Below are 27,647 nucleotides of genomic sequence, written 5' to 3' on the forward strand. Positions count from 1 at the left end.
CACCCGAACATCCAGACGATAATGACGAATGAATGTTGATGGCGTCGACCACGTCGCTGCCCTGCAGAGGTCCGGTATTAGCACACCTCTCTGAAAAGCTGTCGAGGTTGCTACTGCCCTAGTGGAATGTGCCCTTATTGGTTCAGACAGAGTCAAACCAGCCACTTGATATGACAATTGAATGGTCTGCGTCACCCATTTCGAAAACCTCTGAGTCGATAATTGCTGACCCTTTCTCTGGCCACCATAACAAATAAATAATTTATTTGACTTGCGGAATGGACTTGTTCTTTCTTTATAGAAAGCTAGCGCTCTCCTTACATCCAAAGTATGTAACATACACTCCATTGGGGTAACTGGAGACTGGAAAAAAACTGGTAACACAATATCTTGGTTCACGTGAAAATCAGATACCACTTTAGGCAAAAAAGACAAATCTGGATGCAGAACCACCTTATCCTTATGAAAAATTAGATACGGGTGATCTATTCTCAAAGCGCACAACTCACTTGCCCTTCTCACTGATGTAATAGCAACCAAAAACGCCACTTTCCACGATAGCAATTGCAGTGAAGTAGTGGCTAACGGTTCAAAGGGCTTTGCTGCCAAAACTTTCAACACAACTGACAAACTCCATGTAGGTATAAATGGTCTTGTTGAAATAGTTAATTTTTTTAAACCTTTCAAATACTTCTTAACAACTGGATGAGAAAATAAGGTATAACCTTCAAAACTTGGGCAAAACGAAGAAATTGCCACTAAAAAAACACGAACTGATGACAGTTTTAAACCTCTGTCATGAAGTGTATTTAGAAATAGTAAAAGTTGTTCAATCGTGCACTTCTGTGGCAAAAACGCATTCTCATGTGCAAACCTTTCAAAAATCTTCCACTTTCCCTCATAAGTTCTCTTAGTGGATGGCTTGCGAGCAGCGTCAATTATTCGCCATACAGGAGATGGAAAACTCCAATCTAGCAGCGAATTCTCCACGCTGTCATACCTAGAGTATGAAGCTCTGGATGCTGTATCCTCCCCTGACACTGCGTTAGCAATGTTGGGAACATTGACAGTCTGATGTACTCCCCCCTGGACATCCTGATTAATGGCGCAAACCACGGCTGTCTCGGCCACCATGGGGTGAGTAGAATACAATCTGCCTTGTCCCTCAATATCTTTGCCAACACTTTGGTTATTAGCGGAATAGGCGGAAACATGTACATCAGACCCCCTGTCCACTCCAAGAGGAAGGCATCGCCTTGCGATCCCATTCCTCTCCCTGCTCTGCTGCAATACATTTGGCAAACTTTGTTGCTTTTTGTTGCAAACAAGTCCAACTTTGGTACTCCCCATCGAGTAAACAAGGTGGTCAGCACCGTAGCATGTATCTCCCACTCGTGGGTAACTGTCGTCATTCTGCTCAATCTGTCTGCCACTATATTTTTCATTCCTGCTACATGAATAGCCACAATCCTGATGTCTCTGTCGACACACCAGTCCAGGATCTGAATTGTCAACTGCAGCAACAGAAAGGATCTTGTTCTTCCCTGTTTGTTCAGATATGCCACAACAGTTGTGTTGTCTGACACTACCTGAATCACCTTTGCACTTAGATGAGTCTTGAAACTTCTTAATGCCTTCTCTACTGCTTTCAATTCCAAATAGTTGATGTGGCACATTCTCTCCTGTGTACTCCACATCCCATGCGCCCTGAGTTCTCCACAATGGGCTCCCCAACCTGACATCGACGCATCTGTGGTCAGGATTTCGGAAGGGGCAGAGCATGCAAAAGGAATTCCCTTCAATAAATTCTCCTCGACCATCCACCACCTCAGTGATTGTTTCACTCCGCTTGGCAACTGAAAGTAAGTCGTCCGTGCATTGCATTCGATGTCGAAGCAATGAATGAACCACATTTATAGCGGCCTCATTTTGAGACGTGCATATTCTACTACTGCTGTTGTCGCCGACATCAAGCTGAGCAATCTTTGAATCTTGTATGCTGACACCCTTTCCATCTGAAAGATCTCTACTGTTAACAACATTAAAGCTTGACAGCGATCCCTGGGTAGATATGATCTTCCTTCCTTGGCATTGAGTCGTGCCCCTATGAATGTTATCTCCTGCTGTGGAAGCAATTTTGACTTTGTTTCGTTTATTACTAGTCCTAAACTTTCCAAAACTATGCATGTTGTCTCTACTGATTTCCTTAGACCTGACTCCGTAGTAGCCACCAGAAGCCAGTCGTCTATGTACGGGAAAATCTCTATCCCCTGCAAGCGTAAATGGGCGCAAACTACCGCCATGCACTTTGTGAACACCCTTGGGGCTGTTGCCAACCCGCATGACAGGACACAGAAATGCAGGTTGCTTACCTGTAACTGTAGTTCTTCGAGTGGTCATCTATGCATTCACACATATGGGCTTTGCGCCTGCGCAGAGACCGAACCAGAATCTTCTATAACTAAGTGGAACATTTTTGGCGGGAACCCCTCCCCCACGCTACTGCGCATGTCCCTGGGGTTCCTGCCCTTAGCTCAGTTTACAGGAGTCCGACATTGTGCCCCCATAAACATGAGTGTAAAATAAAATACATTCCAATATATATATCTGTGTCATTTGTAAGTTTCACACCACCAAGTGGGGATGGTGGGTGGGTTGTGTGAATGCATAGATGACCACTCGAAGAACTACAGTTACAGGTAAGCAACCTGCATTTCTTCATCGTGGTCTCTATGCATCACACATATGGGCGAGTAGCAAGCTGACATACCTTTGGAGGTGAGTTGGTGCGTCATCTGAGGATCTCCGAGAGCACTGTCCTCCCAAACGAGCAGTCTTGTCTCGCACGGGTGTCCAAACTGTAGTGTCTAACAAACGTGGATGGAGTGGACCACGTTGCAGCTCTACAAATGTCTGTTAAAGGCACACCTCTGCTGAACGCAACAGATGTTGCAACGGCTCTAGTAGAGTGAGCTGTCACAGGCTTCAAAAGCTCTAGCTTTGAGAGGGCATAGGCCATTTCAATTGTCTCGACTATCCAGCACGATAACCGCTGGCATGACACAGGGAGTCCCTTAGAAGGCTCTCCATAACAAACAAACAACTGATTTGTTTTCCTAAAACTTTCTGTCCTAGCCTTGTAAAAAGCAAGGGCTCTTCTTACATCGAGCGTATGTAATGAGGACTCAACAGGTGTTGCAGGATTTGGGAAGAAGGCTGGTAGAGTGACATGTTGGGACAGATGAAAGGTTGACACTACCTTTGGCAGGAAGGCAGGATCTGTGTGCAGCACAACCTTGTCCTTGTGGAAGATAGTGTAAGGAGCATCTATCCTGAGAGCTCTAAGCTCACTTGCACGTCTCGCCGATGTAATGGCTACTAAGAAGACAGTCTTGAATGTTAAGAGCCTATGGTCTGTTGAGGCCATGGGCTCGAAGGGTTTCCTTGTCAGTGATTGTAATACGACTGACAGGCTCCATGGTGGAACGATACCCTTTACTGTCAGTATCGTATTCTTAAGTCCTTTTAGGAATTTTCTGGATGTTGGATGTGTAAAAGGTGAAAACCCATCCATGCCCCGATGATAGGCCGTAATAGCAGCTAAGTGGACTCTGATTGAGCTGAGTTTGAGTCCCTGCTGATAAAGTGTCAATAAGTATTGAAGAATCAGTGATATAGGGCAAGATTCCGATGGTTGATTATTCTCTAAGGCAAACTTTTGGAATCTTTGCCACTTCGCCATGGAAGACTTTCTTGTTGAAGGCTTTAATGAAGCCAACAATATATGGTCTACAGTTAAATTCTCTATACGAGGGGAGGAGTAGTTGTTATCCTCCACGCCGTCATCTTGAGGGTCGACAGATTTGCGTGTCGAACCCTGCCCTGGTGTCGAGACAGCAGCGTCGGTATCGACGGGAGTCTGATGTAATTCCCATTTGATAGTCGAAAGGCATGGGAGAACCACATCTGTCGGGGCCACCATGGTGTGATCAAGATGCAGTCTGGCCTGTCTGTCTGGATCTTGGCTAGTACTTTCGTCAACAGTGGAAAAGGTGGAAAGACGTAAAGAAGTTTTCCTTTCCAAGTTCTGGTGAAGGCGTCTCCTAGAGAGTTTCTTCCTTTCCCTGCTCTGCTGCAGAATCAGGAACAGGCTGCGTTTTCTTCGGTAGCGAAGACATCGACAGCAGGTCGCCCCCAGTACCGAAAGAGGTCTTCTCTTGTCTTGGTGTCGAGCTCCCACTCGTGGTCAACATGGAAGGATCTGCTGAGGGAGTCTGCAATGGTGTTCTCTTTCCCCGCTACGTGGATTGCAGTCAGGTAAGTATTTCTCTTTATGCACCAGTTCCAAATTCTGAGTGCCGATCAGTTCAGGGGGTGTGATCTTGTTCCACCCTGTCTGTTGATGTATGCCACTACGGTGATGTTGTCCATCGCGATCAGGATGTTTCGGCCTTCGATAATTTGTGCGAAGGTCTTTAATGCATTCTCCACCGCTAAAAGTTCCAGGTGATTGATATGATGTTCTCTCTGGGAAGAAGGCCAGCGGCCTTGAGCCGTGAGGGAATCGCAGTGCGCCCCCCATCCAGTCAATGAGGCATCCGTCGTGATCATTACCGAAGGGGTTTCTTGTTGGAACGGGATCCCTTTTAAGAGATTCGCCATCGAAAACCACCATTTCAGGGATGCTCTTACTTGCCTCGGGATAGACAGGTAAGTTCAGCGGGCATTGCGCCGAAGATCGAACGTTCTTAAAAACCAGCCCTGCAAGATCCTCATCCTGAGTCTTGCAAGCTTTATCACTGTGGTGGTTGTTGCCATTAATCCAAGTAACCTTTGGATTGACCATGCCGAGACCTTTAGACTGCCTTCGGTAGCGACAGCTAAATCCTGAAGGGTGTCTGCTCTGGTCGAGGGCAGGTATGCTCTACCGTCTTTCGACGATAGGGTTACTCCTATAAAGTTCAGCTTCTGATGTGGAGTCAAGATGGATTTTTCCTCGTTGACCCATAAGCCTAACGAATCCAACAGGTTGAGAGTAGTTAGTATATCCTTCTGGAGCGTGCAACTGCTGTCCACTACCAGAAGCCAATCGTCTAGGTACAGGTATATGTAAATCCCTTTCTGTCTTAGATGGGCGCACACCACCGCCATCACCTTCGTGAAGACCCTCGGTGCCGTGGCAAGTCCGAAGGGAAGAACGTTGAACTGGAACTGGGACGCGCCGATTGAGAATCGCAGGTAAGCTTGATGCAACTTCCTGATGGAGATATGGAAGTATGCATCCTTCAGATCCACCACAGCGAACCAAACCCCTTAGTGTAGCAGTTGTAGAATGGAAGTAACTGTTATCATACGGAACTTTTTCGGGGTGATGTACTTGTTTAATTGTCTTAAGTCCATGATCGGTCGAAGACCTCCATCTTTCTTCGGGACTGTGAAGTAGCGCGAGAAAAACCCCAGGTTGAGTTCCTCTGTGGGTACAGGAGAGATGGCTCCCTTCGCTAATAGGGTTTGTACCTCGAGAAGCAGAGGAGGGGACGGCGCTGTTACTTTCACCCCCGAAGAAGGAGGGAGGACATCGAGCTCGATGGCATACCCCGACTTGATAGTGAGCACCCAGGAGTCTGATGTTATTGACTCCCATTGATGGTAAAAAGGTGCTAGGCGGTTCGCAAAGGGTGGTGGGTCTGGGGCGAAGGAGTCAAACCCGCTGCTTCTTATTGAAGTCAGGCTGACGCTTGTCCTGCTGAAAACGGCTTTGGTATGGCCGCTTTCTTTGGAGCTGTTGCTGTTGCTGTCTTGGCTGTCCCTGATAATGAGGACGCTGTTGCAGTTGTTGTACAGGTGGCCTTGTCCACCGTCTCGGCTTGTACTGCCCAGAGGGAGCAGAGAAGCCCATTTTCTTTGCCATTGTGCATGCTTTGTAGATGGAGTCTAAAGTATCATCGGTCTTGCTGTTGAACAAGCCCTCGCCATCGAAGGGCATGTTTTCGATCCTGGACTTGGTCTCGTAAGCCAGCTTGGCAGTTCTTAGCCAAGCATGTCTTCTCAAAGATATGGCACCCATCATACTTTTTGAGTGACAGTCGACCTGGTGCCGCGCGGTAGACAGTTGTTGTTTGGCTATGGCTGAGGCTTCAGCTTGAAAGACCCTAGCCAGCTCTCTCTTATCCTCCAGGAGGTAATCACATAGTGATCCAACTTTGTCCCAGAGGAAGAGTGGATACCGAGCCATGGTTGCTTGGTAAGTTGATGCTCTGATACCAAGGGAGGCCGAGGAGTAAATCCTTCTGCCTGTAAGGTCTAACTTCCTGCCCTCTTTATCCACGGGGGCGGAATGGGCTTTTTGCGACTGGCCTTGAGCTGACTCCACTACAATAGAGTTTGGTTTTGGGTGTTGGACCAAAAATCCTGCATCTCCTTCTTGTATACGATAGAGGGTTTCCAATCTCCTTGATGTAGCTTGCGTAACGGCCAGTGTCTTCCACGATAGCTGCGCTGTTTGTTTCAGAGCAGGGGGAAGAGGGATAGCAATTGCTGAATTGGTTTTAGTGTGGAATACATCGTAAATGGGATCGTCCACAGGTACATCTGCTTGTTGAACGTCCAATCCAAGCGCTTGTGCCATCCGTAACATATGATCGGAAAATCTGCCCATATCATCAGATGGTGACGAAGGGTCTTGTGCATGTATGGCATTGTCTGGTGACGGTACCGACAGTGTAACCGACAGTCCGGATTCGGAGTCAGAAGGGTAACTAATTGGAGCTGGTGTGCAGGATCTAGCTCTTCGTGTTGTGTCGGTACCAAGGCTGTTGCTGCCACCGGTATCGAAGAGTGGTCTTGGCGTCGATGAGTTGACATTGGAGAAGTTTGGCGAACCGAAGGTGGCGCTAGTGGCAGCTGGCATACCCTAGATGTTGGTGGAGGCTGGGCAAAATACGCTTCAGGCGGGTATTGGTAGCCATGATCACTTTGAAAATATCTCTGTGGTCGGTAGCGATCCCAATCATAATAGTCATGTCTGGATTGGGGCTCAGAATACTGGGAAGCCCTATCCCATTCACACCTCGGTGTACGTCTCGGCGAGGGTTGTGATAAAGGAATAATTTCCCGAGACTCTTGAGGCCTTACGGGCTCTCTAAATGAGGCCACTGAGGCTGAGTCACGTATCTCACCCTCTGATAGGCTGGGAGGGTGTGTCGGTAACGTGCTCGTCGGTACCGATTGAGATTTTGGCGTCGAACGAGGCCTCGGTACCGAAACGGTCGTCGGTATGGTAGGAGGACTTGACTGGCTGCGAGGCAGTTGAGACGGTCGGGAAGACCCTAGAGAGGGTTTTTCCATGTCTTTCCTCTTTTTCTTCTTTTTCTCCATTTCGGAGGAGGACTTGGGAGTCCGGGCCTTTTTTGCGATTTTCTTGGCCGCGGAGCTCGCCAATGACCATCCAGGCGTGAGGGGTATCAGTGCCCCACTAGTCGCTCTGGAATCCTCGCACACTTCGGTGCTACAGTCAACAACGGACTTATTTGGTGCCGTTTTATCCATTTTCACGGTGTCTGTAGCCCTGAGGGCTTTTTCCCCACAGGATGGCGCGAAGGCGGTCGGCTCTATTCTTCCTGGTTTGCTTGGTAAATACCATGCAATGGTGGCAAGCCTCTACTACTTTGTGGCCTTCGCCCAGGCAAAGAACACACAGGGAGTGTCCGTCCGTAGGGGGAAGCTTAGCTCCACACTTAACACACTTACGGAACGGGGCCTTCACTGCCATGCGGCTCAGGCACCCGTGACCGAAGTCGCTGAAGAGAAATCTATCTAAGAATAATTTTTTTTTAATATAGATAGATAGATAGATTAGAAGAGAAGAGAAGAATTTGAGAGAAAGTCAAGAAAAGAAGAAGATTGAAAAGGTTTAAGAAGAATTATAGGTAACAAATGCTAGAGATTCGGTTACAGGTCTAGGCACAATGGCGGACGACGAAGAACTGAGATAAGGGCGGGAACCCCAGGGACATGCGCAGTAGCGTGGGGGAGGGGTTCCCGCCAAAAACATTCCACTTAGCTATAGAAGATTCCGGTTCGGTCTCTGCGCAGGCGCAAAGCCTATATGTGTGATGCATAGAGACCACGATGAAGAACTGGAACGCCAAATTGCCTACCATAAACCGAAGACATTTTCTGTGGTTTTGTGCAATGGATATATGAAAGTAGGCGTCCTTTAGATCTATGGATGCAAACCAACTTTCTCTTGACGGCAGTGGAGTGATCGTTTGCAATGAGATCATTCTGAACTTCTTTGGAACGATATAACTGTTTAGCCCCCGAAGGTCTAAAATCGGTCTCTACCCCCCATTCTTTTTCGGTATCGTGAAGTACCTTGAAAAATAACCTCTGCTCAACTGGCATGGCAACACCGCTTCTATGGCACCCTTCTGAAGGAGGGTTTCGATTTCCTTTAATAAAACGGCAGAAGGAATGGTCACCTTCACAATACCGAGCGGAGGGAGGGGGTCTCCAACTCTATTCTGTACCCCTGGGAGATGATTGATATTACCCAAGAATCGTTCATTACTTCTGTCCATGCTGTTATATGTGTAATCTGTCCTTGAAAAACACTTGCTGTGTTATTTGGGGCATGTCAAAAATGCCTTTTATTTGCTGCGTCATCCTTCCTCTGATTTCCTCTAAACTTGTTTTGGTTATAAGGTTTTTTATAGGGCTGTTTCTGTTTATTTTGTGCCCCCTGGTTATAAGACTGATATGTTGAAGGATTGCGGTACCATCATTTCTGCTTTCCCTGATATTGATTCTGATATTGCACAAATCCCATCTTATGCACTGTAATACGCACCTTCTGAATAGAATCTAATGCCTCATCAGTCTTAGCATTAAATAAACCCTGTCCATCAAACGATAAATCCTCAATGCACGATCGTGCTTCCTGAGTTAATCTTGCTGATCTTAGCCATGCATGTCTACACAAAGCTATCGACCCAGCTAACACCTTGGAATCGCAGTTAACTTGATGTCTATTCGTATGAATTTGTTGACGTGATAACTTCAAAGCCTCCTTTTGGAGCGCCCTTGCTATATTTTTCTTATCATCTGGTAAATGATCAATTAAAGTTCCCATCTTGTCCCACAATAACAATTGATAACCTGACATAGCAGCCTGGTAGTTTGCTACCTTTAAACCCATCGACGCTGATGAATACAGCTGCCTTCCTTACACAACTAACCTTCTGCCCTCCTTATCAACCAGAGCAGAATGTTGCCTGTGAGATTTTCCCACTGCAGCCTCTACTACAATTGAATTTGGTGCTGGATGCTGAAATAAAAATTCTGCCTCGTGTTCCTGCACCCTATACAATCCCTCAAGCCTCTTTGATGTTGGAGGCATTGTAGATGGAGTTTTCCCATGAACCCTTTATCACTGTCAGCAAAGCTGGCAACATTGGAATTGCTACAGGTCTATATGCTTCTGACGTTACAGCATCAAACACTGGATCTTGTACTGGGGCTGCCACCTGCTGCGTGGACAAACCCAAGGCTTGTGCCATCCGCAAAACTTGATCTGCAAATTGACCCAAGTCCTCAGAAGGGGAAATTGCTTTCTGCACTTCTACACGCGCGTCTGATGACGGCATGGCAAGATGGCCCGATGACAATGCTATGTCGAGTCTGACAAATATCCCTCAGACACATGAGACCTTTCCGGGATAATTTACCTCTCCTGTTGATCCGTTCCCACCGAAGGTTGAATCAACTCCCGCAAAACCGCTTCAGACTGGGAAACCCTATCGGTCTCCCGGCAAGTAGGCAATTCAATCTCTCTCGGTATCGAGGGATTTCTCGGTGCAGTGACTGCCACATCGGCAACCAATTGCGCTGGCGGTACTGAAGCACTTATTGTAAGTGGCGGTGGTATTAAAAAATGTGCGTCCTCCTGCGGAGGTCTGGACATCGTTGCCACTGACAATCTCTGTCGGTCGTCATATCGATGCCGACCATAATGATAATAATCTCTTGAAGCATTATATCTTTCCCACTCTGCACGGTACGGAGAATAGGGACGTCGCCACTCATAATGTCTATCTCTATAATAAGGTGATCTTGATCGCTCCCTGTACGGATAATATGACAGAGCAAGATCTCCTTGAGGACGCCGTCTCTGGCGATCCTCTACGTCTCTCTCTACTTTCCCGGTCACTTAACAAGTGCTGTGACCGATAGCCATGTGAAGAGATGTCTCTGAAATCTTCCCCACTTGCAGCGATTGCCTGCCTTCGCTCAGTCTGTTCAAACTGAGACCATCCGGCCTGAACCGGAGATCTCATCGGCGGTACTCCATGCATCGACGCCGAGGAGAAGTACCGCCCCTCGCCAATTATAGCCTCAGTTTTGATTGCCTGTAAAGCAGGTCCCTCGGCATCGACCATTCCCGTCAACACGGAGATCGGCCGCAACATTGTTAGATCATCTGCTTTTTTCTCCCTGTCTTTTGGACACAGATCTTTTCTTTTTCTTAGGTTCTTTTCCAGAACCACCAGATTTTTTAGATGACTTAGCTTTCTTTGAAATCCTTTTTGCCGCTGATATAATACGAGAACGGCCTGGCGTTAGCGGATTGCTATCCATTATGCTCACTTGCTCTGGGGAATTTCCCCTTATTAACTCAGATCCGTGCTTGACCGGATCTTCCTGAGGCACTGTTTCACTAGCCATTTGCTTAGTGTTATGACCAATCGATTCCAGTGCCTGTTTCCACAGAATTGCCTTAAGCCGATCCGATCTGTGACGGCGTGTTTGCTTTGAAAATGCCTGGCAGTTCAAGTAAGATTCTACTTTATGCCCCTCTCCTAAACACAGGAGGCAAAGAGTATGTTTGTCTGAAGGAGGCAACTTACTGCCGCAGCTCGTACACTTTCTAAATGGCTCTTTAAGAGCCATACGCCCCTAAAGGGGCGATCGGATGATCGTGATAAGAAATTTATTGAAATAAAGAAATCAAAACAAAATTGGAAATATTTAAATTAAAAAACGCCGAACTATATACAATATACTGTTTAAAATACTCAGAAGTCCCCTCTCAAGAGGTCACCGCTATGGTGGTTGAAGAGAGACTGAGGGGAAGGTGGGGACCGTTGGTGCATGCGACCTTGGTCGTGGGGGAGGGGTCCCCACCTGAAACGCCATTAGCTTTAGAAGTTTACCAGACGAGGTCTCCACGCGAGCGCAGAGCCCATTGGTGTGATGCACAGAGACCACGATGAAGAAGTATAGGTAATCCACTTTTGAAGTTCCATTGGGAAATCAGGAGTAAATATAAAGGGGAGTTGCTCTCAAGCAGCTCCCCTTTATCACCAGTAATAATGTTAAAGAATTTCCCTGGGAATTTAAAGAGTAGATTAAGCAAAGTTCTAATAGAGAAAAATAAAATGAAATTAAGGGAATGGTTAAGAGGAATGAACATAAGAGAGGAGTTGGAAGAGATTTTAAAAGATAAAAAACTAACTTGGTTAAATTACTGGCAATTGGAACAATGGACTAAAAATTGGGTAAGAGAAAATGGAGATTGTAGAGAGTTGTCGAAGTTTGAGGAATTAATAGTTAAAAAAGAAATTGATAAGGGAGAATGTACTGTGACTAAAGGGTTAATGAGTGAAATATATAGAATATTGCTTGAGAAAGGGTTGATGGATAGCTCGGGAAAATTGGTTTGGGAGACTGATTTGAAGGTACAGATAGGACAGCAGAGTTGGGAAGGACTATGGAGACAAGTGTTGAGAAATATGTCAGTGAGAACAAAAGAGAATTTTTATAAAATTATATGGAGGTGGTACCTAACCTTGGTTAGATTAAATAAGATAAATAAGCAGCTTTCAGCAAATTGTTGGAGAGGTTGTGGGGAAAAGGGAACGTATTTACATATGTGGTGGGAATGTAAATATGTGCAAAAGTTGTGGAAGATGGTGTTTTCTGAGATTGAAGAAATTGTTGGAATGAAGATAGAAGAAACACCAAGAGTTGCATTACTCTCACTATATGAAGATTTAAAATGTAAAAAAGAAATTAAGGAATTGCTAACAAATTTGCTGACTGCAGCAAGGTTAATTCTAGCTAGGAACTGGAAGATTCAAGGTGATTACTGTATTGAAGAATGGTATAAAGAAGTATGGGATATTGCTATTAATGATAAATTGACATGTAATATTAAAGTGAGAAGAGGTATAGCAAAAACGAATGATTTTGAGGGAATTTGGAAACAGTTCCTAATATTTGTGTTTTCTAAGGGAAGTGGGAAACCACCAGCAGAAGAAACTATGAGATTTTGGAAACAGGAATAAGATCCCGAGGTGGGGGGTGCACTTTTAGGTTAAGTATGATTATGTTAAAAAGATTAAGCGAGACTATATGATATTAATGTGATTTAACATTAATGTATTGTGTTGTGTTTTTTTTAATTGTATTGATGTATGTTTAAGTATCGAAAAATAAAAATATTTTTTAAAAAAACCACACGCAGGAATCCACCCTAAAGCATCCCTGACAGATGGTTGTCCAGCTGCCTCTTGATTGCGCCATTCTTTGAATTAAGTCAGAAAAATGCCCAAGGTCTTCCGATGGAGAGGCTGGGTCTTGTGAAACCACAAGGGTGTCTACTGAGGAACACAATGGTGAGTCAGGTTCGTAACCATCAGATGGTGAATCATGATCTGGACGAGAAACGGTGTCTGTATCTCTATGTTGAGGCGATCCTCTCGATGTCAACCGAACCCTCGATGTTGAGCATGCTGGCAGCAGTTGAGTCGGTATTGGTGGTGGAGGCGTAGGTCTAGGTGCCCTTGTCGGTTGCAGTGGGTGTGATAGCGATGCTGAGGGCTGTTGGTCCCTCAATAAGGAGATCGATGCTGATGGGGCCCGTCGGTGTCGAGGGGATGGTGGATACTGATAAGTATAGTGTGCAGAATCATAGGAGGCCCAATAGTACACCTTGGCGGCACAGTATGCCTTGGCGGCATAGACCACTCAGAGTGTCGGTCCCAATCAGAAGCCGGTGATGGCGATCAATATCGACTGCGTTGGTGACGCAGCTCGAAGTCTCGGTGTCGAGGGGAGTGTCTACTTGACTCCGGAGAGTCTCTATAATATCGTTGCCGGTCTCGAGTCCTTGGAGGTGGTGTGGCTCGGCCTTGTGAAGGCCTTGGTTCCCTATAGAGAGTGCGTTGAGGTCCCATCAATATAGGTGGATGTGGAGACGAGTCCTGTGTCTCCCCCTCAGAGATCGATGCCATTGGGACGACGTTGACTGTTCTGATGGAGAGGTCATCGACCGTTTGAGCAGGATTATTACCCGATAATTGCTGTTGATTTAACACCGGTATGGGTGAGTCTAACAGCGGAGGGGGCGTTGGATTGCACTTAGGCATTTTAGGAGCAATCTTGGCAGATGTATCTGCCTGCTTCCTTTTCTTTTTCTTCTTGTGTTTGATCTGAGAAGGTGTGTGAGACTTCTTGGACAATTTTTTTGCAGCCGTGGTGGCCAAAGATTGCATTGGTGTCGAGGGCTTCTCGGCCGATTTGTAACACTTCTCAGATATAACTCAGCTAGGCATATCCGAACTCTTAGTGCCTCCAATGCCTTTCTCCACAACCATCTTAAGATGGTCTGCTCGGTGTTGTTGCACCTGTTTTGAAAATGCTTGACAGAATGAGCACAACTTGACTTTATGACTTTCACCAAAACAGAAGAGGCACAGACGATGACCATCTGAGGGCGGCAATTTGCTGCCACAGCTTGAGCACTTTCTAAAGGGTGCCCGGAGGGCCATACGCCCCAACGTGGGGTGCAATAAAGAATGCTAACAACAAAGAGTAGGAAAGATAGATTTTTTAAAAAAATTATATATATATTTAGGAAAGGATGAAGAAAAAGAAGAGAAGAAAAACTACAAGACCCTAACCCTAACCCTATAAGAAATATAGAAGAATCAGCTAACGAACGTGTCTGAGGACAAGCGAAACTCCCTCATGATGTAGCTGCAATGGCGTTCGAAAAGGAACTGAGGAGGTAGGCGGGGACCCTCCTAGGCATGTGCAGTAGGACGTTGGGAGAGGGTGTCCGCCAAAATCTCTATCAGCTATAGAAACTTCCCAAATGAGACTCCGCGCAGGCGCAGAGCCCATATGTGTGATGCACAGAGACCACAAAGAAGAACTTGCTTTATTTGACCAGGTGTTTTCACTTACTGGCATTTTATATTATGCTGAGATTGTATGTGCTCTATTTCAGTAAGTTTTCCTGTTTAACATTTGCTATTATTTTATCATTTTATTTCTGAAATCTGCTTTCTTGGAGCTTTGTCAGAAGAGAAGCTAATAAACTCCTCTAATGAGATGTTATGATTCCCTCCCACCCAGCTGAATGAACTGGTCCTGCTTCTGCAGCACTTACAGCTTTCTGTGGCTGCTGGGATTTTTCTGGCAGTCCCCCTCCTGTATGGCATTGGGCATCAGCAGCATTCAGCTGCTCTGTTCTACTTGGCATCGGGCGCCTGAAGACCTCTGAGCCTAAAGAGGTTGAAACAGGTAAGTCAGCCTTTCCTGGAAAATCTTCTGGATGCTTCTCCAGCTGGAGTCAGGCAGTACCTACAGCTAGAATTACAATATCCAAACCTCCTAAGGCAAACTTCAGTTGGCCGGGGGTTCTTCTTAAACCTCTTCCTTTCATGGGAATCTAAACAAAGAAGCGGGAATATGGGGGTGGGGAGGAGGGAGGAAATGCAATTTAGAGCCAATCATTACTCTGAATGCTTTCCTTGAAAGCCAACTACAACATCATCTGTGGCAAGGAAAACCATGACAGATGGAACCTGGTTCTAAGGCTGCAAACCAGAATGCTTCAAGCCCACTCAGTAATAGGATAGAACAGAAACTAAACTGGCTTTTTTAGCCTAGCATGGTGTGCAAACCAACCTCCAATTTGAATAAACTTTTTGTGATTTTTGTGACTTCACGTTACAAGTGCACTGGAGATAGAAAGTCTCTAAGTAGAATCATAAATAGCAGAGTTGGAGGCCATCGAGTCCAACCCCCTGCTCAATGCAGGAATCCACCCTAAAGCATCCCTGACAGATGCTTGTCCAGCTGCTTCTTGAATGCCTCTAGTGTGGGAGAGCCCACAACCTCCCTAGGTAACGGATTCCATTGTCGTACTGCTCTAACTGTCAGGAAGTTTTTCCTGATGTCCAGCTGGAATCTGGCTTCCTGGAATCTAGCAGAGACAAACAGAGCCTGCTTCAGTTGGAACCCCACCCCACTCCCCGCCCCAGGCTAACTCTCATCTTGACCCTGTGGGGAAGAAGAAGCAAGGGAGACAGGAGCAGGCAGAGACCATCAGAGCCTGCTTCAGTTGGAAAACTCTCTCTCTCTCTCACACACACACACACACACACACACACACACACACGGCTGTCATCTTGACCCTGTGGGGAAGAAGAAGGAGCTGTTCGTCTGCCCCTCCATTGGGATATGAGAGGGGAGAACAGGGCCTTCCCACCAGCCTGAATTTCTTTTTATTTTCTCCCTCTTCCCTCCCCATCCCCTTTTCCTTGTGATTCATGTCTTTTTTAGAATGAAAGCCTGAGGGCAGGGAGTGTCTTCTTTATTGATCAATTGTAAGCTGCTCCAGGAGCCTTTTTGGCTGAGGTGCAAGATAAAAATACTCTTAACTAAATAACTAAATAATAATTTCCCATTGTGATTATTTTTTCTTAGCAATACTGCAACATTTTTAGAGAGTCAGTGGAATTCTTTTTAGGAAGAATTTGGGTATGTAATTTTAACTTGATCTTTTAAATCTGTCTATTTTTTGAATATTTGGGTTACTTTTGTGTTATTTTTTACGGCTGTTTTAATCATTAGCATTTACTGAATGGATGCTTTTAATCTTTACATTTTGTATTTGTTCAATTACTATTTTTATTATTGCTGTTTCAAGCCACCTTGAATGGAGAAATGGCATGGTATAAATGTTTTTAAATCCATAAATATTAACTCCATCCCCATGGTCATCTTCACACATAAGAAAATAAAAAGAGCCCTGATGCTGGATCATTCCAAGGATCCATCTATTTCAGCATTCTGTTAACACAGTGGCCAACCAGCTGTTGACCAAGGACCCACAAGTAGTTTCGAGAAAAGAAGATTGAGGGGAAACATGTTAGCAGTGTTCAGGTACATAAAAGGATGCTACAGAATCAAGAACTATTTTCCATGACCACAGATATTAGCACCCCAAATAATGGGTATAAGTCACAGCTACCTAGATTCTGATTAAATATAAGGAAAAACCTCCTGATGGAAAGATCCGCACAACAGTGGAGGTTGTGGGTTTTCCTATGGAGGTTGTGGGTTTTCCATCTCTGGAGTCTTTTAAGAAGAAGCTGAACAGTCACCTCTCATGGAGGGTTTAATTGGTTTTCCTGACTAGATGATCCTTGTGGTCCTTTCCAACTCAACAATTCTATGATAAGAAGGACATGGGTGCAGCGCTCTCTCCCACCCATGTTCCCTGGCAATTTTCTTTCCTTGTCACAACTTTAGGAAGCTCTACCAATCCTGAGCACATTTACTTGGGTGTAAGCCCCATTGAAATCAATGACGCACTTCTGAATAAACATGCATAATAGCGCACTAAAAATGTCTATGCCAATAAATAAATACAAACAATTTCTTATTAGGTCACTTACATACACATACACACTCATAACAACATGCAGGCTGCTCTAGGAAACAAACTACGCAGCACAATGTGGAAAAGGGCAGGAGTGCCCAGGACCACCAGCCAAAATCACATGCTAGGCTGGGGGTAATGGCAGCAGGAGAGATTAAGCTGCCACCTATTAAGCAGCCATTCATATGGTTATAACCTTATCTTTCGAGTGCCTGCAGATTCTGCTCATGGCTTTTCCTATTCTATATAACTCTGTATTCTCAAGAAAACTTTAAAATATCACTACCGTTATCATTTAAAGGCAGCTCCCCCTTTTCCAGGAAAATGTTGGGGAGTCACAAAGGAAAATAGCACACTCCCCATCCCTGCTGAGCACAATGCCAACTGAAAAGCATTGTGAGACAGAGGGCTTCTATGTATGCAGAGACAGCTGGCTCTCCTAGCAGGGACTGAGACATTGGCGGAAGGCACAACAGGAAAGTGGCAAGGTGGAGTTCCATTTCAGCCTACCTAACCAGCAGTGTGAGTGAGGCATTTACTCTCTGGCTTTGCAGCCTCCTCTGAAAGTGGGTCTGGAACAAGTCTCCAGTACCTCTGTCAAAGGAACCTGCAAGTGGTCTTGGCAGCTTGCATGAGCAGCCAGTCTCACAGAGGTAGTCCAAGGGGCATCTTGAGCCTCACCAGGCTTCAGAAAATGTACACAAAATTAAAGGGCAGGTCACTTTAATTAGATCTCTAGGATTTATTTATTTTAAAAAATTAAATTGCAATTCTGGACCCTTGGTCTAGAAGACAAAGCAAGCCCTTACTTGCCCCAACCCTATAAAAAAATCACACAACACACACACACTCCTTCCAGGTTCTGGTTACCTTAGTTTCGAATCTGTATAAACTGGGTGCCTTCTGTACGGTAAATGGGGGTGCCAGTTTCTCCTTGTTCTCTGGCAACACTCCTCTTCTGTTCTCCAGATAAAGGGTGCCCTCATTTTGCGGTGGTATGATAGGAGCCAGGTGCATGTGGCATGGGGAGAATGGCCTCTTCTGGATGGGGCTTTGCTTGGGATTCCTTGCTTTGCCTACTAGACTGTTTCAGAGAAACAAAAACAGGGTGCTTCTATAAGAATATAAGAAGAACTGTGATGCTGCATCAGACCAAGGGTCCATCTAGTCCAGCACTCTGTTCACACAGTGGCTAACCAGCTCTCATGGCTCTGTGGTAAAAATTAGGACAGAACTGGGATCACCCTTTCTCCACTCCCGCAAAGTATGTAACTGTAATGCCTGCATTTTCATCAGAATTTGGTACAATGTGCCAAAGTCTTGGAGGAGAATGGTGTCACATTGTAAGCCAAAATCTCCCTGTTCTTTTGTTTTGTTTGGGGTGGGTGGGGATGGGGTCACACAAAACATAATGAGTCAGGAAGCAGGCCAGGTTCCTTGACTTAGGAAAGTTGTCATTTGTAACTGACCTTGATATGCTGTCAGGAATTTTTTGGCTCCTCCTTAGATGAAGGAGGTAAGGCTGGCCTCCCGTAGGAACTTTATTTGACCTCTTTCTTTTCTATGGAACAAGATCATCCCAGTGAGAAACACACATTCACCCTCAAACACCCTGCTCATGCTACCTCTGCCCCGACAAGCCCCCGCTGTGGCGTTACACCCCACAAGTCAATTCCCAAAGGTATGCCTGCAGTTTGTAAGTCTGTGGTTTGTAGAATGTTGGCCTGAGTGGGCGGAGTTAGAATGTCTTGGGAGGGGGGAGGAGTGATATATAAGGGAAGGACGGAGGGGATGGAGAGTCTTGTTCTGTTCTTGTTCTGTTCTTTCCAGGGAGACTTGTTAGGGACTCTTAGAGTCTGTAGTGCTCTCTGTATTTATGGTACTTAATTTCTGGGAAATTTGAGGGTCAGTGTAGTGAGTGGTGTCTTTAGAGTGTGGTGTGCACGTAGTGGAAGTATATAATTCAATACTGATAATAAAGAAAGTTCAAGAGTGATTGTGTGAGTGAAAGGAAAGCGCAATGTGAGGGTGACAGGATTGTATGGATGGTTTCAAAAAGGTTTTTAAATGTTGTTATTAGAAACAAAGCTTATGAACTTTTAAAAATAAATTTTGATTGTTTATTTTAAAAACTACCACGAAAATCCCACGTGTCTGTTTGGCATTTATCATCTTAAGTTTACACATTCAGCACCCACTCTGACAATAATTCACCTCAACAGATATAACTCACAGCGCATTATTATATATATATTAAATCCTTCTCCATTTTAAACCCCTTTCTCCACATAGTTTGGAGGAAGGTGGGCTTTATCCCTTGCCTCAGGCGTATCAAGCCGTGGTGCTTGGCTTGAGCAGGGAGTAGCCTCGGCTAGGTCTGTTGTTCAGAGCCTGTGTTGCCCCATAATAAGTGGTGGCCGACATGAGGTGTGGTGTTCAGAGCCGGTGTCGTGGCATAAAAGGTGGTGGCAGCGGTGGGATCCGAAGTAGACTCTGTTCATTTATAGTGACAGAAGTCAAAAAGGATTTTATTTGTGAACAGGACAGAGGGTGGTTACTGTAAAGCACCTCGGAGGTCCTTAGCTGTGAAAGTTACATATTACCTAAGTCAGAGGTTGCGCTGATACAATTCTCTGACAGGATATTTTTGTCTGTGGTGAGATACATATTATAAAATATCAAGTTTACCACTCCTGATCTCAATTGGAAACTCCCAGTACCATTTTATTTATTAAGGTTAAGTCTCTGTCTGATAGCCATAGAGGTTTTAGGGTTAAAGAAGGAGGCCCTATCAGACAGATGTAAAAGTTTAAATTTGCCAACTGAGGGAAAATCGGTTGATGAGATGAAATGGGCTCTTATAGAATATTACAGAGTTCATGCTGCAGTTGAAACTGAGGTAAATCCTCTGAGGCAAGTGCCTGTAGAGATGTCTCCTCAATACTTGGAGCTAGAAAAAGAGAAATTGAAAATTGAATTAGAAAAGATAAAGCAAAGAGATAGAGAGTTGGAACAACAAGAAAGGCTGAGTGAAGCAGAAATAAGATTAAGAGAAAAAGATAGGGAGCTGGAGCTAGAACGTCTTGCTTTGGAAAAGAGAAAATTTGAGCGGGAAGATCAGAGGAGAATTGAGGAAGGGGCTAGACCACCCAAACTATCTCCTAAAGACTTTACCCCTTATGTTGAGGGGCAAGATCCCCAAATTTTCTTCAATACCTTTGAAAAGGCAGCCATGATGTGGGAAGTAAAGCCACAAGATTATATGAAGTTTATCCCTAACTTGATCAAGGGAGACCTGGCTGAAATTTATAACAGTTTTCCTGTGGGGGAAGCTTTAGATTTCGCCTCATTTAAAACAGCAGTTTATAAAAGATTTCGCTATGGGCCTGAGTATTTCCGGAAGAAATTTAGAAGCCTTAATGCTGTGTCATCCAAATCTTTTGTGGAGTTGGGACATAAATTAGCAGATCATTTTGAGAAATGGATCACCTGCGCTGAGGTGAAAACCAAACCAGATTTAGTTGGTCTGATGATTAAAGATCAATTAATTTTTCAAATCCCTCAAGATATAAGATTGCTGGTGAGAGATAGAGACCCAAAAACATATCAAGATGCAGCTTCCCTGGCTGATCAATTTTCCTTAAACCGGGGCTATCATATGACCAGCAAGTCTCCTAAAGAAAATAATATTAAACCAGGGTATAAACCTAATGGGAGTAAAAAGGAAGCTGAAGTAAATAAAAATCAGTTGGCAACAGAAAAGGCGGGAAACACCACCAAACCTATGTTTGGAAATACAGACCTCACATGCCATCATTGTGGGATGGTGGGGCATATTAGACCACACTGTCCCAGGCTGAGGGAAGAGAAAAGTACCTCAGTAAGGAGAGTGGATATAAATAAAGATGCTGAACATACCCAAAGTTCCAAGTGTTACACATTAGTGTGGGAAAATGTTTTAATAAATGGAAAGAAGCATAGAGCTGTTCTAGATACTGGAGCTTGTTTGTCTCTGATTAGAGCAGACCTTGTGAGGAGGGAGGAGATTATTCCTCACAGAAAAATTAACATCAAACCTGTGACAGGGCCTATAATTGAAATTCCAGTAGCCGAGATGGAGGTTACATGGAGGGGAGTCACAGGGAAATGTATTTTAGGTGTTAATTCCTGTCAGGAAAACCTCTAATCCTAGGTACTGATATCATGGGGTTAGAAGGTAGAAAAGTTTTTATTATTACATGCTCACAAGCAGCAGTGGAGGGCTTGTCAGAGAATTGTAGCAAGTCTGGGAATGCTGAAGGCATGCCTCTGCAGTTGCCTAGCAACCCAGCTGAAGGAATTGCTGTGTCAAGAAACATAGTTGCAAAAACTGATACCACGTTTGCTTTACACACAGGAAATGATCCCAGCTTGGAAGTTTTAAGATCCAAAGCTGAAGCACAAGAAACCTCTTTTAGTGACATTCAGAAAGAACAGGTTTTCTGGGATCAGGGACTCCTATACCAAAAGTGGTTGCCCAAGAAAAAACAAGGAAGTTGGGGGGCTGAAAAGCAGCTTATGGTACCAATACCATATAGGGACCAGTTGCTGAAATTAGCTCACGACTCCTTTTTAGCAGGGCACTTGGAGATAGATAAAACCCAGAAAAGATTGATGACTAATTATTACTTACCAAATATTTTTAGGGAAGGCACAGAGTTTTACAAGTCCTGTGAGAGTTACCAGAGGGTGGGGAAAAGTAGGGACAAAGTCAAGGCTCCCCTAAATCCCTTACCACTTACCAACCAACCCTTTTAAAAAATAAGACTGGACCTGGTAAGACCCTTCCCTAGACCTACACAGACGAGGAAAAAGTTTCAAGTGACCATAATATATTTTGCCACAAAGTTCCCGAATGCTGAAGCCCTTCAAAAAGTTGATGTCTTGTCAGTGGCAGAAGCCCTATTAAAAATCTTTTGTCGCTTGGGTTTTATCCATAAAATTTGGAGTGATCAAAGCTCAGCTTTTCTCTGGGATATAATGAGATGTTTGTGGAGGTGTTGCAGTATCAAATATATAACATCCACTGCTTTCCACCCCCAAACAAATGGGCTAGTTGAAAAATTCAATGACAAGAAAGAAGTTATAGAGCTGGCACACACAGGTTTGGCTGGAGCCCAAACCAGGCAGAAAACTTGGTGTAGTGGAAAGGCTAGAGACCAGAACTTTGGATTAGAAGTTAAAGTCAGGGTCTTCTTTCCCAAAAAGAATAATCAGTTTGAGGCTGTTTGGGAGAGACCTTATATTATTCAAAATAAGACTAGAGCCCATTCCCCTATTAAATCGTCTGCTGATGGAGTGAATAGGGCAATGTTGGAGGCAGTCAGAAGAAAGTTTGTTCTGGCCTCAGACGCTTCAGAGATGGAGCGGAGCTGTGGCGGACAGTGGACGGTGTGGAGCATCTCGTAGTCTGTTCCAGCGGAGGGTTAGCAGAGAGAAAAAGAGGCTGATTTGCTGTCCAAGAGAAGTGTCTGGCCATTGTGTAGGCTATGGACAGAGTCGGGGCATGCGCGGAGGGACAGCGGTTCATCATGCGAGCCTATCTTCGAGCGCTGTTGTGGCTGCAACTCATGGAAGGCCACAACCAACTTTTGCAGCAGTGGTCGTGGTGGATCCGGAGTTTCAACATAAAGATCCAGCATGTGGCAAGTCGGGAGAACATCATCACAGATGGACTGTCTCACCAAGAATTGTCCAATTCACCAATAACGTGAGACTTTGTTGTGGACATTGTGATGCTCCTGGACTTTTAAAATTGGAGCCAAAAAGAAATGGACTAATAAAAATGTGGTTCTTTTAATGTTGATGTTGCGCTTTTTATACTGCTTCAGTTGGAACTCTGCGCTTTTTATACTGTTGCGCTTTTTATACTGTATTTCGTAATTGTGTTTTAAACTGTTGGGTGTTTTACTGTGGTTTTAATTTTTGTGAACCGCCCAGAGAGCTTCGGCTATTGGGCGGTATAAAAATGTAATAAATAAATAAATAAATAAAATAAATAAAAGATTTGTATGTGTACATATATTGTTAGTGCTATTAATTATTATGTAATTATAAATGTTTAACCATTTTATTTCCCCAAACCCTATGTACAGGTCCAGGTATTAAACCAGCCCCATACTCGGGTTTTTTTTAAAAAAAGGGGGGGGGGAATATGTGGCGTTACACCCCACAAGTCAATTCCCAAAGGTATGCCTGCAGTTTGTAAGTCTGTGGTTTGTAGAATGTTGGCCTGAGTGGGCGGAGTTAGAATGTCTTGGGAGGGGGGAGGAGTGATATATAAGGGAAGGACGGAGGGGATGGAGAGTCTTGTTCTGTTCTTGTTCTGTTCTTTCCAGGGAGACTTATTAGGTACTCTTAGAGTCTGTAGTGCTCTCTGTATTTATGGTACTTAACTTCTGGGAAATTTGAGAGTCAGTGTAGTGAGTGGTGTCTTTAGAGTGTGGTGTGCACGTAGTGGAAGTATATAATTCAATACTGATAATAAAGAAAGTTCAAGAGTGATTGTGTGAGTGAAAGGAAAGCGCGAATGTGAGGGTGACAGGATTGTATGGATGGTTTCAAAAAGGTTTTTAAATGTTGTTATTAGAAACAAAGCTTATGAACTTTTAAAAATAAATTTTGATTGTTTATTTTAAAAACTACCACGAAAATCCCACGTGTCTGTTTGGCATTTATCATCTTAAGTTTACACATTCAGCACCCACTCTGACAATAATTCACCTCAACAGATATAACTCACAGCGCATTATTATATATATATTAAATCCTTCTCCATTTTAAACCCCTTTTTCCACATAGTTTGGAGGAAGGTGGGCTTTATCCCTTGCCTCAGGCGTATCAAGCCGTGGTGCTTGGCTTGAGCAGGGAATAGCCTCGGCTAGGTCTGTTGTTCAGAGCCTGTGTTGCCCCATAATAAGTGGTGGCCGACGTGAAGTCTAGTGTTCAGAGCCTGTGTCGTGGCACCCGCCCCCAAATGTAGATCTAACCATTGCAATGCAGAGGAGCCACTGGCATCTGGTACTCATCTTTCATGCAGATGCTTCAAAATGGGCAAGCTGGGTTTTAGGCACTCTGTGTCCCCAAGGCTGCCTTGCCCAGCCTTGTCACTCAGCACCTGCCATAGAACTCAGAATGCTGGATGTTCTCCCAACCCACTGACATTTCAGGTTGGATGTAGAACTGTTGGACCTCTTTCTCTACTTTGCAGGAAGCTCTGAACCTTTGCATTCATTAGCAACCTACAGAAACTTGGCAGGCAAAGTTTTCCCTGGCACCTGTTCTCTATACCACGAAATTGTTCATGTGCTAGATTTCTGCATTTTGGGCTGATGTTAGATAGACCAAAAAAAAAAAGGCAGCAAAAAAGGCAAGGCAAAAAGAAAACTCACTGTCTCTTTCTTTTCCTTAAAAGAGAGCATGCTTTCCAAAGCAAGATCTTTCACGCACATCCTTTGAGTAGGTGTCACTCTAAACAAAGAGAAACTGCATCATGTTTATGATGCCATTTAAAAACAGAGAGAGGGGCTGTGGCAGCAAGGCACCCCTCCACCACACCTGGATCCAGTAGAGAAGACTGGATCCAGTCTTCCTTCAGCTACCAACTATGACTGCCAAAGTGGCAGCAGCAACAACCCTAACCCTAAACCACCCCTCCATAATTTATTTAGTTTATTTAATAGATATATATCCCCCTTACCATACTTAAAAATATCTCTAAGTGGGATAAGAATCCCCTCCTCCCTCTAGAGCATTTTGCAATAACCATGAGATGCTTTGGGTGTCAATGTTTGGCTAAAATAAAAAAGGGAATGAACACAGCATCAATGAAATAAGCAAGCACAAAGCACTCCCATGAGTAATGAGCAGGGTAAAGCCCTCAGGCTCTGCCTTGGGTAACTGCCTGAGGGAGTCAGCTGCGATGTGCCTTATTTATTGCCAATAGAGGGAAACATTCTCCAGCCTGTGGCTGTCCGTTCACCCCAGAATGATGGGAAGCTGTGTTAAATGCACACTGTTAAATTTCATGTTAACTTACACACACCACACTACTTACCCTCTTGAGGCTGGCTTCTCAAGTCGCATATGTCTGTGCCGTATGTCCGGAACCCACCTGACAATCAAGTTTTCATAGGCTGGCTGGTAACCCAATCTGTGTACAGCAAATTCACCAAGATCTGTCACCTGTATCTACCATGTACATGGGGGAGAATGAGAGACTTGATGAAAGAAACCTTTAGCCAAAGAGCATGCAAAGGTCCCTCAAAAGCTTGCAAAGGTCACAAGAGAATCAGAAGAATGATTTTTCAAATACTCAAAGATAAATATTTGGTTCTTGAAGACACATATTGTTCACCTGGCTGCTTTTGTGAATTTATGTGATATCTGGATGAGTGCCACAGGTACTGCAAGTTTATTTTTGCAATGCAACTAGCAATGAGCAACACAAACCTTCCCTACGACTGTATAATTTAATTAATGTTTTAGGAGGTTGGAGAAGGTGGTAATGCACAGCAGAGCCTTTGCAGGGGGAAATGATAACATTATCAGGTTGCTTACCTGTAACTGAAGTTCTTCAAGTGGTCATCTATGCTTTCACACATATGGGCTCCTCCGCGCCTGTGCAGAGCTCATATCGGGTACTTCCAAAGCTAAAGGAAACTTTTTTGGCGTGAAAACCTCCCCCAGTGCTACTGCGCAAGTGCAACGGTTCCTGCCCAATCCTCAGCCCCCTTTAATCACTGGGTAGTCTCCCACGATGTAACCAATAAACTATACACCAAGCAGGGATAGAGGGTGGGTTGTGTGAATGCATAGATGACCACTTGAAGGACTTCAGTTACAGGTAAGCAACCTGACTTTCTTCATGGTCTCTATGCATCATACATATGGGCGAGTATCAAGCTCACATACCTGGAGGTGGGTAGGTGTATCAACGGAGGACCTCGACAAAACTGCTCTACCGAAGGAGCAGTCACCTCTCACTCTAACATCCAATCTGTAATTCTGTACAAATGTGGATAGGGTAGACCACGTCGCTGCTTTACAGATGTCTTGTATGGGAACTCCTCTGCCAAACCCTACAGAGGTAGCCATCCCTCTCGTTGAATGAGCTTTCACTGATTGTAAGAGCTGCAGTCCTGCTAAGGAATAAGCTAGCTCAATTGTGTTATCCAATGTGCTAGTCTTTGAGAAGACACAGCGTGTCCCTTCCAAGGTTGTCCATAGCACACAAATAACTGTTGAGACTTCCTAAATTGCTCTGTTCTAGCCTTATAAAAGGAAAGAGCCCTCCTCACATCGAGCATATGCAATATAGATTTGAGTCAGATCTGGGAAGAATGCTGTAAGGACAATGTCCTGTGTGGTATGGAAGTCTGACATGACCTTGGGTCAAAAGGTTATGTCAGGTCTCAGGACCACTTTGTCCTTATGAAACATCAGGTAAAGAGAGTCCACCTGTAATGCCTTAAGTTCGTTAGAGCTCCTAGCAGGTCACAGCTATTAGGAATGCCACTTTCACTGAAAGGAGCCTTAAATCCACTGTCATGAGTGGTTCAAATGGCTGTTTCGTAAGTGCATGAAGGATTACGGAAAGACTCCACACTAGCACTAAAGTTCTCATTGGAGGGGCTATGTTCCTAAGGCCCCGAAGAAACTTTTTCAGCAAAGGGTGAAATAATATAGATTGTCCCTTGTAGGAGGATAATGGATGAAAATTTCAAGCCCTCATTATGGAGATGGAGAAGGTAGTCCAATATCCTATCAATTGGGCTATGTACCAGATCAAAGTTGTTTCCCTTAGCAAAGGTGATGAATCAATTTCATTTATAATATGAAAGTCTGGTGGATTATTATTATTTATTATTATTATTTATTTATATAGCACCATCAATGTACATGGTGCTGTACAGATAACACAGTAAATAGCAAGACCCTGCCGCATAGGCTTACAATCTAATAAGTTGTAGTAAACAATAAAGAGGGGAGGAGAATGCAAACAGGCACAGGGAAGTGTAAACAGGCACAGGGTAGGGCAAAACCAACAGTGTAAAGTCAGAACAAACTCAATATTTGAAGGCTATAGGGAAAAGAAAAGTTTTGAGCTGAGTCTTAAAAGCAGTGATTGAGTTTGTAGTTCTCAAGTGTTCTGGAAGAGCGTTCCAGGCGTAAGGGGCAGCAGAAGAAAAAGGACGAAGCCGAGTAAGGGAAGTGGAGGTCCTTGGGCAGGCGAGAAGCATGGCATCAGAGGAGCGGAGAGCCCGAGCGGGGCGATAGCTCGTATGACAATGGGTAGGTCCTGGTCCTGTAGACCGACAGGTTGGTAAGTATGCGTTCACAGGATTATTGGGCCACCCACCAAATGGTGAGGTGCAGAGTCTCCACTTCAGCATGGCTCACCTTGCTGTGTTCTCTGATAAGAAGCGTCGGTATCGATGGGAGACGGTGCTATCCACTCAACAATAGGAGAAAATGGGTGAACCACAGTTGCCGTGGCCACCAGGGGGCAATCAGTATGCAGTCGGACCTGTCGACCCCTATTTTAGATACCACCCTGGACAGCAGCTGGAGCGGCAGAAAAAGGTAAAGGAATTCCCCATTCTAAGTCCTCGCAAATGCATCGCCGAGATGCACATCTCCTGCCTACCCTGCTGCAAAACCGCTGGCAAGTAGTATTGTTCTCGGTCATGAATAGGTTGATGGTCAGGTACCCCCACTGATGAAATATGGTTCATTGCGTTTCTGGGTCCAGTTCCCATTCGTGTGAGGTCTGATACGTCCAGCTGAGGGCATCTGTGAGAGTGTTGTCCTTGCCCGCCCAGTGAATTGCAGTTAGGAAGACCCTGTTCTGAATGCACCAATCCCAGATGCG

General features: G+C 44.7%; 1 protein-coding gene across 1 annotated transcript in view; it reads right to left on the minus strand.

Annotated features, from left to right (window-relative positions):
* Nucleotides 1-27,647, minus strand: part of C19H9orf43 (chromosome 19 C9orf43 homolog) — a 70,770-nt gene that overhangs the window by 15,428 nt on the left and 27,695 nt on the right. Inside the window, exons 5-10 of the mRNA XM_063144637.1 lie at nt 24,831-24,964; nt 24,166-24,244; nt 18,205-18,296; nt 17,606-17,819; nt 14,677-14,737; nt 14,456-14,571 (exon numbers count right to left, since the gene is read on the minus strand). Of these exons, the coding sequence (XP_063000707.1) occupies nt 14,456-14,571; nt 14,677-14,737; nt 17,606-17,819; nt 18,205-18,296; nt 24,166-24,244; nt 24,831-24,964 (696 nt within the window). The remainder of the gene's footprint in view (nt 1-14,455; nt 14,572-14,676; nt 14,738-17,605; nt 17,820-18,204; nt 18,297-24,165; nt 24,245-24,830; nt 24,965-27,647) is intronic.

Source organism: Elgaria multicarinata, chromosome 19 (assembly GCF_023053635.1).
Source record: "Elgaria multicarinata webbii isolate HBS135686 ecotype San Diego chromosome 19, rElgMul1.1.pri, whole genome shotgun sequence".
Taxonomy (NCBI): domain Eukaryota; kingdom Metazoa; phylum Chordata; class Lepidosauria; order Squamata; family Anguidae; genus Elgaria; species Elgaria multicarinata.